This window comes from Typopeltis vanoorti, unplaced genomic scaffold (genome assembly GCF_054136105.1).
Source record: "Typopeltis vanoorti isolate ZY-2024b unplaced genomic scaffold, IOZ_Tvanoo_1.0 HiC_scaffold_80, whole genome shotgun sequence".
NCBI lineage: Eukaryota > Metazoa > Arthropoda > Arachnida > Uropygi > Thelyphonidae > Typopeltis > Typopeltis vanoorti.
Genome location: NW_028328218.1, coordinates 105,203 through 117,450, shown reverse-complemented (window position 1 = coordinate 117,450; position 12,248 = coordinate 105,203). Strand labels below are relative to the sequence as shown.

The 12,248-nt window shown below is 33.8% G+C and overlaps 1 protein-coding gene across 1 annotated transcript; it reads right to left on the bottom strand.

Moving 5' to 3' along the window:
- Positions 1-623: 623 nt before the first annotated feature.
- LOC150092079 (uncharacterized) lies at positions 624-9,092 on the bottom strand. Its single transcript, XM_090415327.1, has 4 exons — positions 9,022-9,092; positions 6,929-7,015; positions 4,572-4,700; positions 624-847 (listed from the first exon to the last, which is right to left on the bottom strand). Exons 2-4 carry the CDS (start codon positions 6,999-7,001, stop codon positions 642-644), a joined length of 408 nt encoding a protein of 135 aa, XP_090271453.1. The 5' UTR covers positions 7,002-7,015; positions 9,022-9,092; the 3' UTR covers positions 624-641.
- Positions 9,093-12,248: the final 3,156 nt, after the last annotated feature.

Genomic DNA, 12,248 nt, shown 5'->3' with positions numbered 1-12,248 from the left:
GAATTAATTCCCCAATGTATTCCCCACTGTATGTATGTAAAATCCTTATAAGGACTGGCTTAAAGGGGCGAAGCAATATTGCTTTTCATATTCCCCGTTATCTGTAGAGGACAGTGTAAGGAAAAGGTGTTATTGAGCTATAAATAAAGCTCTGATCATGGCAGGAGGGTAACAGCAATAGCCGAGCCTCAGTTAGAACTTCATTGGCTACAGCATTGTCATCCATTACCCTCCAAGGGTACCAATTTTAGTCGCCTCGTACGACATGCATTAGCTACATTGGTGCTATTCTTATCCCGGCAACCACACGGGGATGCATGTAAAATATCTTTCAGTTACCCTTTTTATATTAGAAGAAAATTTAATATTAATGGTGTCAGAATTTTTTTCAATTTTTTTTTTTTTTAAAAGAAAGAATAAAATATAACTCAAAGTACATAACATTTATTTCATACATTTTTTTAATTTATATCTTTTATAAATTAAAGTAGATTATAAACGTTTTAATTGTATTTATGAAAACTATAACAATTTGAATATATATATATATATTGAACAGGGAGACAATATCTTACTCTGTTTTTAATAATATGAATGTAGCATAGCATTGCTATAGAAAGAAATCAAAGCATTAAAATAGTTTATTTTCTTCCCAAACTGCCTTGTCTAATAGGGTTCCTTCCTCTTATTAAGTTTGATTTGTCACAATAATATCCTGGACTCACTTCAAAATTGCACGAATAATCACATTCACGGAAGCAACACAGAGCACCTGGGGAACATCCCAAACTGCAGAGGTTTTTGGGTGCTACGAAACATTGAAACCCAACACATCCCTTGCATGTTCCTGAAAGAAAATAATTTTTTATCGGCATTGATAGTGGTCTCTTAACAGCCAAAATGCATTTTACTAATATGAACTGAAATCAGTTTAACTTTGGCAATTATTCAAATTAACTATTATCACAAATAAATACCAGATCACTTCATGCTTGCTGGAGAACTGAAATGGCTTTAACGAAGTTCCAAGATTCGGAGACAATCTAAACTTAGTATACCAACAGAAATTACGGGTAGACTATGGTTAGATATGAATATGAACTAGTGCAGTGATGGCCAACCTATGACACGCGTGTCAGCACTGACACACTTGAGGGTTTCAGGTGACACACCTTGGATGTTGAAAGATATTGGTATTCTGATGAAAAAACTGCGATTAATCGCTCTCAGTTAAGGCGAAGGAACAGAAAAGTCATTAAATGTAATGTAAGTTTGTAATTTCACTTTATTAAATTAATTGTATAATATGAATTCATTGATTTTATATCAATGTCCTATTAAATAAATAGCCTAATATGATATGTATAAGTCACCATCTATTATTATGTATTTACATTTATAATGCATATATGCAAGTGGCACATCAACAACGTCAATATTAAAAAAAAAAAACGTTTGACACGCCTGGGTAAAAAAGTTCCTCATCACTGAACTAGTGTCTGCCAGTAAACAGAGATAATGGTGTTGTATTCTTCTAATATCTATGCAATGTTGTTTTCGTCCATGAAAGGTGTACTTTAGGCCGAGGAATAATGTATTTGTATTCAATTATGCTGCAGTTTCTATATACTAATGTGAGAGGTATCAGGAACAAGAGAAGGAGAGTTCGGCATTGGTAGTGCAACCTTGCCAAAAGTTATAGGCATTAGTCAGATTGTCTAACAGGCAGATGACGTAGTTACAGGATTGAATATGAAGGCTTTAGTATTTTCAGTAAAGATAGAGAAGATAAGATGGCGGAAGTAGTACTATTGATAATAGCAGATGAATTGCAATCAAAATGAACAGGAGACAGGAGAGAGGGTGGCTGTATTTTTGAAGCAATCTGCTGTGATATTAAGGCCAGTGAAACAAAATATACAGTCCGTTGTTGGTATAGGCCAGGGAGTTCCACAGATGATCTGGAAGACATGCATCGCCAAATTAGTACGATGCCGAGGTACAGGTCTAGTGATTATTATCAGGGGACATCAACTATGGAGATAGACTGGAAGGAAGAAGGATCACATGATAGGAAGGATATATAATTTATACACCTGCTAAGAGATAGGCAGCATGCGATGGAGGACTCTAAGAGCGGGAGAGTATTCGATCTGGTCATGAGATCAGTAAAGCTGTCCATAGCCAAGGTGACAAAAATGTCTCCAATCGGAGAAAGTGACCATATTGTTTTGACATGGAAGATTGTAAAGCATGTGGAATATTCTATCAAGAAAGGTTATAATTGAAACTACAAGGCAGATGATTACGACAAGCTCAGGAAGAAGCTTAAATCTGTACAATGGCATAAAACACTGCAGGCTACGGATCTTATTAGGCAAGGAATACAGTTAAGGGTCTTCTAGAGGAAGCAGTATTAAATTGCGTACCTACGGTAAGGAGAGTTAATCGTATAGGAGTGAGATGGATGAGTAATATCATTAAGCATGAGCTGTAGAAGACTAAAGTGCTGTCGGGGATATATATAAAGAGAAAGATGACAAACTCATGAACACTACGAGATTCAGGCAAGAAGGTTGACCAACATGGCAAAAAAGGCAAAATCAGATTATGAGAAAGAATTTAGGCGAGCAGGCCAAAGAAAATTCCAAAGAGTTCTTTCATTACGTGGCAGGTAAGAGGAAGAATGACAAGGGATATCATCCTAGTGAGGTTATTGCTTTAATCTATGTGACAGATACAATATCCTAAGAACCTCCAATTCATCCAGAGATGGATGAATATATACACTTTAATCTATGTGACAGATACAATATCCTAAGAACCTCTAATTCATCCATCTCTGGATGAATTGGAGGTTCTTAGGATATTGCATAATCTCAGTGTAAATTCAGCTATGGGATTAGATGGGGGTATCAGCTAGGGTTTGAGAGAATGTACAAGGGAACTGGCAATGCCTTTGACTAGGCTCTTTAGTTTAAATCTCAGCTCTGGTAGAGTCCCAAGGGAGTGAAAATAGGACAAAATAATCCCTTGCGTAAAGGAGGTTCTAAGACTGCAGTAGAAAATTATAGACTAATCGGTATCTCAGGCGTTGTTGTAAAAGTACTAGAACAATTAATCAAAATGCAAATATAAGAATGGGTGGATAAGCATATGATACTGTATGAAGGTCAACATGGCTTTGAAAAGGATTAGTCATGCCTGAGTTTCTTAACTTTTTATAATAGAGTAACAGCTGAGTTGGATAGAGGAAATGGCTACACGATGATTTTGCTGGATTTCCCAAAGGCATTTGACAGAATACCACATGGAATTCTGTTACGCAAATTATAACAAATGGGAATGGATATGATATAGGTTAAGTGGATAAGAGGATGACTGCTAGACCAGTATCAAAATGTGGAATATGGAAGACGAGAATCGATGCGAAAACAGGGCGCCAGTGGTGTGACACAAGGTTCAGTGTGCTTGGATCACTGCTGTTTATTTTGCACATGAATGATATATGAAATAACATAAAAAAATATTCAGTTGTTTGCTGATGATGCGAATTTAGGCGGAGTAACAGTTAATCAAGGCGATTTGGAGGACTTGCATGGCAATTTAAATAGGCTGTCAGTATGGACAAAAGTTAATTGGTATCAGTTTAATGTCGGGAATTGTCAAGTTATGCATTTTGGGTAAATCAATTACAATCCAGTATCACACTGATACTCTACTATAGGAAATAAATGAAGCTAGAGATTTAAGGATGGTGGTAGACAGATAGTTAAAGTTTAGAGGACATATTTAGAAGCTTAGGGACCCATGAGATTACTTGGGTATTAAAGAACACATTGACAAGTAGATATGAAGTTGTTATTCCTCTTTATAAGGAATTGATATGCTAAATTACTGTGCTAACGTATTTCCCTTGGTTTCTTTGAGGGATGAGCAGGTAGTGGAGAAGATTTCAAAGATGAGTAACCAAGATGGTGAGTAGCCTGTGGAATGTTCCCTATGAGGATAGGTTGAGGGTGTGTGGATTGCAGAAGTTGGTTGATAGGAGAAAAAGAGGAGATATAATAGAAACATTCAAGTTGCTTGTAGGGTTTCATAGAATAGATATAGGGGAAATTTTTCAGCACTTGTCTAGAGGGACCGGAACAAGGAGTCATCTCTGGAAGTTGAATAAAAATGTGGTTAGTAGGGGATATGAGGACTAGACGTTTTGCTATGATGTTTTATGATATTTTAAATTCTTCACTCGCTTTACATCACACGGATTTTGTCATTTATTTCTTTATAAGAGAAAAATTACAACGGCCATTACTTTTTTTGAGTTAGCAAATTATTTGTATATAGAAACGAAGATAAAAGTTTATACAACTACATAACTATAGTTCCTCTTCCCTCCACGAACCATGCTTCTCTTTCACAGTACATAGTATACAGCAAGAAGTTAGAAGGCGAAAGCATTGAAATAAGTCCATATTTAGCAATTTTTTGATTAACATTCAAGAAGATAATTTGGAGTACTGATTTTATTAATCGGAATGCAATAGGCTATTCGCCACATTTGTACTTACCAGAAGAATAGCAATAAGAAGAATCACCGCATCCTGCACAACACTTTTGTCCTAAACCACAGTCTTCGTCAGTATTGCAGCCTTTTTTTAAGTAAGCCATCGGTTGACTGCAGTCTATCGCTGGGCATTCTGTAATAATGAGAAAATATTAAAATATTTAATTGATATTATATTTCAATTCGAACTATAGAATACAGACAATACAAAAAAGAATGAAATTGCAATTCATATTTTAGTTCTTTTCTTTTTAATTGAAAATAACAACAAGACACACAAAAACATAAACTTTAAAAAAATCCAGAAATAATATATATTTTCATATAGTTCATCACGGTAGTAGCATTGGATTAAAAAAAGATAAACCTTTAACTTTCATCATAAGAGAATCTCCCGAAGAATTAACAACGAAAAACTGAATGCGCATGTATTGAATTACCACATTTCTGTCCCTGACGCATGACTAAGGTGATATATAAATTGTTGAAGTGCAGAAGATATCATTACCTGTCCAGTATTTTATAAATTCTAACATTGCTAAGGAGAAAGAAAGCTTTGTTAATCAATAAAATCTAAAACCTTCTAGGCTCATCTGCCTAAAGAGGACATACCAAATATCAGATATGGTACCAGCAGATTTTATTCTTGTGAGTATTTGTGTGGTTCCGAAATTCTAATTCAATCTTTATAACACAGTTCTCTTTCACCAAGAGATCTTTGTATCTGCTTTTTCTCATGATCTGAGCTATGTATATGCTGACAGTTGCACATGATTTGAAAGCCTTTATGTCATCCATAATTAGTGTAGTATCGTAGCTAAAAATAAAAAAAAAATGCATGTATTTTGGGAAAACTAAGAAACGGAGGAATAAAAAAACTTATAAAACTTACATGCATTCTTTGTTTTAGAGTGGATTCGAACTCAAGATCGTTATTTTCCACCGAAGGGCATCACCATTTTTTTTTCAGAAACTGATGATTTTTTTTTACAAAACCGACAAATCAGTCAGAAGAAAATCCACAATTTATAGACATAACTAAAGTTAGCTTATAGTCTTCGTTATTTATGCCTTAATTACGCAACAACAACATCTACTTTTCACTGTCCTGTTAAGTGTCATCTCCATCATGGAGATTGACTATTATCGAACTCTACCTGAGATCCATAAATACCAGTAGAAAGATAAGATGGTAAGGCTTAATCGTTTTCATCTCACAATGAGTATCCGATGTTTGTAGTTATGTGTTCAGGAGACTGCTTGTCTATTTAGAAGGATGACAAACTCGAATTTCCGGGAGATTCGCCACCTGCGTATGAGACTGCCTAACTAATCATGTGATCGAAAACTCCTGGCTATTATCGTTATATACGGGTTTCAACCCTGTGTTTTTTTCATCGAAAGAGTCCACCTATACTAATTAAGCTACGGAGGAACTTTCACTAGAGACTCTTATTGCCTGAGTTGTACTCGGGAAGAGAACCTACCATCTTTGCAAGAATAAGCGACAAGGGGTTATAATATTTCTTATCTTAGGCAACTGCCAAACCGTTTAGTTTTACTATTGAAATTAGACTATCGAAATATCGAGCCAATAATGTATTATACCTTTAAGGTGAAAGTGATCCATTGGACTGAGGATGAAACTTGGTCTCTATAGTGAGAGGATAACTTAGTAGTTAGGTTTATAAAATACATATAACCTGCAAAAAAGGAAGACTAACTAACAGAGTGATAGTATGCAGTGCACTTTTTCCAGAGCTTGAATAGTCTAAAAATGTATTTCCAAAGGTCAATATATCAGCTTATAGAGGAAAAAGAATGTCAGCAACTCCTCGTAAAATTGACAAAATAATCTATAGTTTTATAAAAGTAATATAACTTAAGCTGTAGAGCAAATATATTAAATTGGAATAAATAGCTTTATTCATGTTCTAAAAGGCAATTTCTTTTAAACTGGCAAACAGGTATTATATCGCTATTCGTTATCTTTGTTTAGAGTTGTATCATGCTTTATTTTCTGTAAAGTAGGCACAATTTCAGTGTAATGGTCTATAATTGCATAAATATATACCATGAATACACTTCATTACAAGAGGATGAACTGCTAAACAAATAACTACTTTCTCTTGGATTCATGAGTACTCCAGTCATCATCTCCACTCTTAAATTTTCAATGAGCCTTAGCATCCCATCTTGAATTGCCTGGCTTAGCGGTAGAGATGATTAATTACGTTTTTAACCATCCGAAATAATATGAAAATTTTGTTTACGACAGAGTGTAAACTATTTTATATACAAAGTATGTTTTTTTATAATAAAATGTCTTGGTTTATTAACAATTCAAACAAAACGGTTTACCATTTCCTACAACTCTGTTAATTGTTACAGCGATACAAATGACAGCCAACTTCCACTTTAATATTCCTTCCATCTTTGGTTAAAACCCTGAAATGACATCACAGGAAGATTGTAAATTATTTTATATTAGTCTAGTCCAGTAACAATTCGTATATATGGAATATTTTGGAGAATATAAATTAACAGAAATTATAATAAATAGTATCATTTTGTAGACAAATAACAAACTGATGCATCTTTTTGAAATTTAAAATATTTAAAACAGATCGCGCACTTTCTAAGGAAAACTCCTGATATGTAATCAGGTGTTTTCCCTGAGCGTCCTTTTATCAGTTTTTTGACCGTTTCATTGGTTCATATGAGAGATATTAATAATAATAATAATAATAATAATAATAATAATAATAATAATAATAATAATAATAATAAACTAAAAACTACACCGTGAAATCAGGAGAGACTACAAGACATTACAAGGCAATGCGATTTGGTTTCATAAATACATTTTAAAAGAGCCTCCGTAACTCAGTGGGACGAAGCCCTTTGGTCGGAAAGACCTGAGATCGATTCCCGTCCATGACATTAGAAACCTTTATCTGATCTCTTTCGACTAAAGGTGAGTTCGCTTGTCTCACACGGCGGTAGAGGATTTGGACTCCAAAAACTTGGGATTTTCGTCCATCAGAACAGGTAAACGGGCGCTGTGAACACACACACACAAACGGATCTATAGGCATGACTATTTACCCTCAGGGTGCAGCAGAGTGGCTAACCGGTTGCATTAATTCCTTATAAACACCTCATTAGGGGACTCAACCCGTCTTAAGGGACTGATAGGAAGGGAAGGAAATACATTTCAAAAAAGACAAAAGTGCTACAAATATCGGGGGGGGGGAATAATAAAAGTACGATTAAAAAACTGCATATATAAACATGACAATCATAACACAAAAACCAAAACTTGAAAGATGAACCTATAAAAGTAAAAGATTAATAATTAATAACAAAACCTTGGAAGAAATAAATTCTTTCGCTTATTGTTATGTATTATTGTCCTTTATGTCCTTTTCATATAAAGATGAAAAGGACATAAATGTGAAAATTAAAAAAAAATGTAATAATAACAAATATGAATTATATGCTTAAACCTACCTAATCGAACATTACATTAAAAGTATATAACACAATTAATACCAACAGTAATTAATGAAAGCGAAATCTACACAATAAAACAAAATGATGGACAGAGATTAATAGAAGAAATAAGCTTTATTAGCAAAAATACGGGATCTGATCATAAACGCAATGAAAAAATAATGAAAGAATTAAACTGAGATCCAATAACACAAAAAAAACAAAACAAAAGAAAACATAGTTGCACGGAACATTTTAAAAGAATGTAGATATAAGATTTGTCCAAACAAGAAAATGAACATAAACCATCCTGAGAAAGAATAAGAGGCCGTCCAATAAACCGACATGCTGATGGATGCTGGAACAGGACACAATATGTAATTCTAATTTTGCATTATTGCTTTAATTATTTGTATTACTCACTAAACAAATGTTTAGTGAGTAATACAAATATGGATTATTGATTTTATATGGATTACTCAGTAATCCATATAAAATCAATACCAGTGTAAATTAATACTCTGATTAATACTCTAATTTCTTGTACAGAGTAATACTGTAAAACATGTTTGAAAAATAACCATCAAGCTAAACAATTTTCCCATCTGTCACTCAGTTAGATTATACCTATTATAGCCAAGTACAACACAAAAACATAAATAGTGTTTTTTCCTCTTTTCCCAAAATCCTGAGTTGAAGTTTATCAAATCTTTCATTAGGAAACGTTTAAGAAAGCTACCGTAAATATTTAACAAATCCTTTTTATGACAAGATATTCTCTAAGATATCCCCCAAGGAATACTCTGAGGCCATTTATTAATAATTAGTATGCATACTGAAATTTTAATAGATTTAAAATTGCATCTGATTGAATATCAGAAGTCCTAAGACATAAAACTAATTAGTTATTGTTACGAAATAATTAATATTTGACGAATAATGATGAGCAAAAGTCTTACCGCTACTTGTTTATTTCTATTCAAATTCTTCCTCAGAACGAAGTCAAGCGAAATAAATTCATGGTGCTCTTAAATATTCTTGCAGGTTCCACTACACAGGAAGACGATATACCTGGAAAACAGATAAAGAAAGAGGGAAGAGATCCACATCCTGTTTTACTAATCATGAACTATCGTGAAATACGTGATATATTTGAAACAGCCACTGTTGTTTCTTATTGTTTTTATTCGCATTTATTATAGTGATTCAGTACGCTTGAGCTAAGTTTATTAGTTATATGAAGGTGCTTGGTCAATTATAAAAATTCGAATAGTGGGAGTTTCTTTGGAGGGGTATTGTTTCCAAAATTGGAATTAACACAATTGTTCTTGAAAAATAAAGTGTTTTATTAGTGAAAACTCCTTATAAATAATTAGCATTCACACACATAACTACTCAAGTGTTTCTGATGGCTGCGCCACAACTTCTCAAGTTTTCAACTATATATGTCTTTGCTTAATGCGCTGTTAAGATAGGGGAAAGGTACTGTGTTTCATTTAAATCTTTATTTGTTTAATTCGTTGTATATGTGTGAAGGTAAACTTGGATATATAGCTAAAATTAGCAAGCTGAAATTATCAATTAATAAATTGTTAATTTAAGTACATGATTCATATGATCAACAAATGGGACGACTCTCATTATTATTTTTTTTTCCACCAAGGCAATTGACATTCTAAACAAAAAATATAAAAATAACTATCACGGATTACACAAAAAATACAAACAAAAAAATAAAATAAATGCATGCCACATGACAAAAAATTTCTTCTACCGGTACATATTTCCAGTTTGCTGGGATGTCAGCAAAGGGCAAATTTGCTTATCCAATTTGTAAAATTTTTATCTAAATTTAAAAAAAAATAAATAATTTGCTAAACTTCGCTTCTGACTCCTCAATCCAAATGAAACATTGTTTCCTGATCTTGAAAGAGACTCACAAACAACAAATGCAGTCCTATGATCTTTAATAACTTCTTACTTCAAGAAACATTAAGTTATTAGCATGGGAAATGTAAAAATATGCAATATGTTATACGTGAACAATTTGAAGCCCAATGGATGGATTCCGATCGGGACTTCTAGACGGCCAATCGGATAATGATATGTGGTCGGCACTTTTGCTTCCAACTACTTTTGTGTAGTCCTCACACTGTGTGCAGGGACTGAGTCCTGTTGGATGGTCCACTGCCTACCATGAAATAAAGTGTTGTTCAGAGGCCGTATCACAAGTTCCAATATAATGTGTTTTGATAAATTTTGGAAAAGATTTTGACCCCTTTTTCATAAAAGTGCAACTTCAATATCTCCATCCCCAATACGTCACCTCCTGCCAAACATCACTAGCTTGGATGATGACATCTCTGAATTCTGGGTCTTTTGGCACATTTTTGCGACCATCAGGGTCATACACCCGAATGTTTTGGCTGTTAAAGAACTATTCAGTGGTGAAATTTTCATCTGTGAAGAAATTATCTATGTGGCTGTTGTTCGCGTATTGCCGGAGAAGTGCCTTTTGATTTTATCACCTTCTGGCGCATACGTTTTGGTGTTAGGAAGTGTCCAGTAGAACTATGATAGGCTCTCATCCCAGGTCATATATTAGCCGATACACAAACAACATACTGATGCCGAGTGTTTTTAGCGTTCGAAAGTAATTGGTAGGTGCATTCCAACTTTGTGAAATGCTATTACAGCTACATGGTTTTCATAATCTCGCCACTGCATGTTAACCTATTACAGCTAAACAACTGTCTCTCTCTACTAATTAATACGCGAATTGTGACTGCGCACATCACCACGAACAGAACCAGGCTCGCGCAATTCCGTGGCAGCTTGCGGCAGTTGTAACAGTATTTAATGCAAGACCGTGTAAATATATCGATCTGTGACTTAACTGTAAAATTAGCACGAGTTGGTCATTGTCATTTATGGTAATATGCTGAATAATTTCGAAACGGATTGACCATTAATTGTTAATTGTTTAACAGTAACTCATTCGGTCAAGGCCTGCTCCAGTGGTGTGGCCTGCTTTCTTGTTTTGTATATCATAGCCATGTATCAGACCTTTGTCTAGATCAGTAGAATTTAATTGGTGTAATAGGTATATCTTTGACATACCCCCAGATTCTTTCAAAGAGTTACGCTGAAATATAAAATGTGTTTTTTAGAACAATTACAATTTGTAGTTTAGTTTAGTTTAGGTGTGCAGTAATGAATATCTTTGGTGTGCGCACCATGCAAATTCTCTAAATTAGTTAATCCTGTTATTTGAATTCCTAATTTAGTATTTTGTTAAACTATTAAATTTCATGTTCATCTTTCCAATACTTTTAAAGAGGAAAGTGAAAAAATTATGGTTATATTATGTCTCTAACTACGTCTGTTTTACAACCGGTTTTCAAGATAAAATCTTTGAATTTCCGGGAAGAAAATCAGTGTTATATCCGCAAGAAATAGGCAAAGTCACCTTCAGTTGGACAGCCTATCTAAGGGTTACTCGGGTTGAAGATATAATTCACACTTGAGAATTTCCAAACTAGTATAAATGTATTCCTTGCTTGAATAAATGTTAGACACCAGTTTCGATTTTACTGTTAGTATTAAAATCTATGGTAACTGTAAGATAAAAAATATGAACAGATTTTGTTTGATTGTTTATGATGTGTTACTTGAGCATAGTTTCCAAAGGCTGAATATGATTTAAATAAAGAAGATATGTGTAAAGAATATCGAAAAAATTCTGACGAAATATGTGATCTAATATTTAAAATACTTAGAGAAATTTTCTAGGTATATTAACTGATAAGATGACAGCTAAAAAAGGACAATTTTATTAATATATTGCTCGGAGGTGCCTGCAATGGCTAGTGAAATGGCATTTGTCTCTATAGCAGGTTGCTGAACGAAACACGTTTATAAATTCCATTCTAGTCACTAACTACAGAACGTTTTCTATGGCATCTGTAATGCAAGTTTATTCAAATGTAATTCAGGTGTATCCCTAGTAAATTTCGTAATAACGCTGGAGTTAGCTAAATGAATAAATCAAGTTTTCGCAGAAATATGCTTCACGAAAAAAATATGGAAAGCGTATCAATGGCCAAATCAAGTATTATGGATATAAGTAACAGCTAATTCAATAATGTAAAGCAAAATTTGAATTACAGCTAGCTAGGAATGTTAT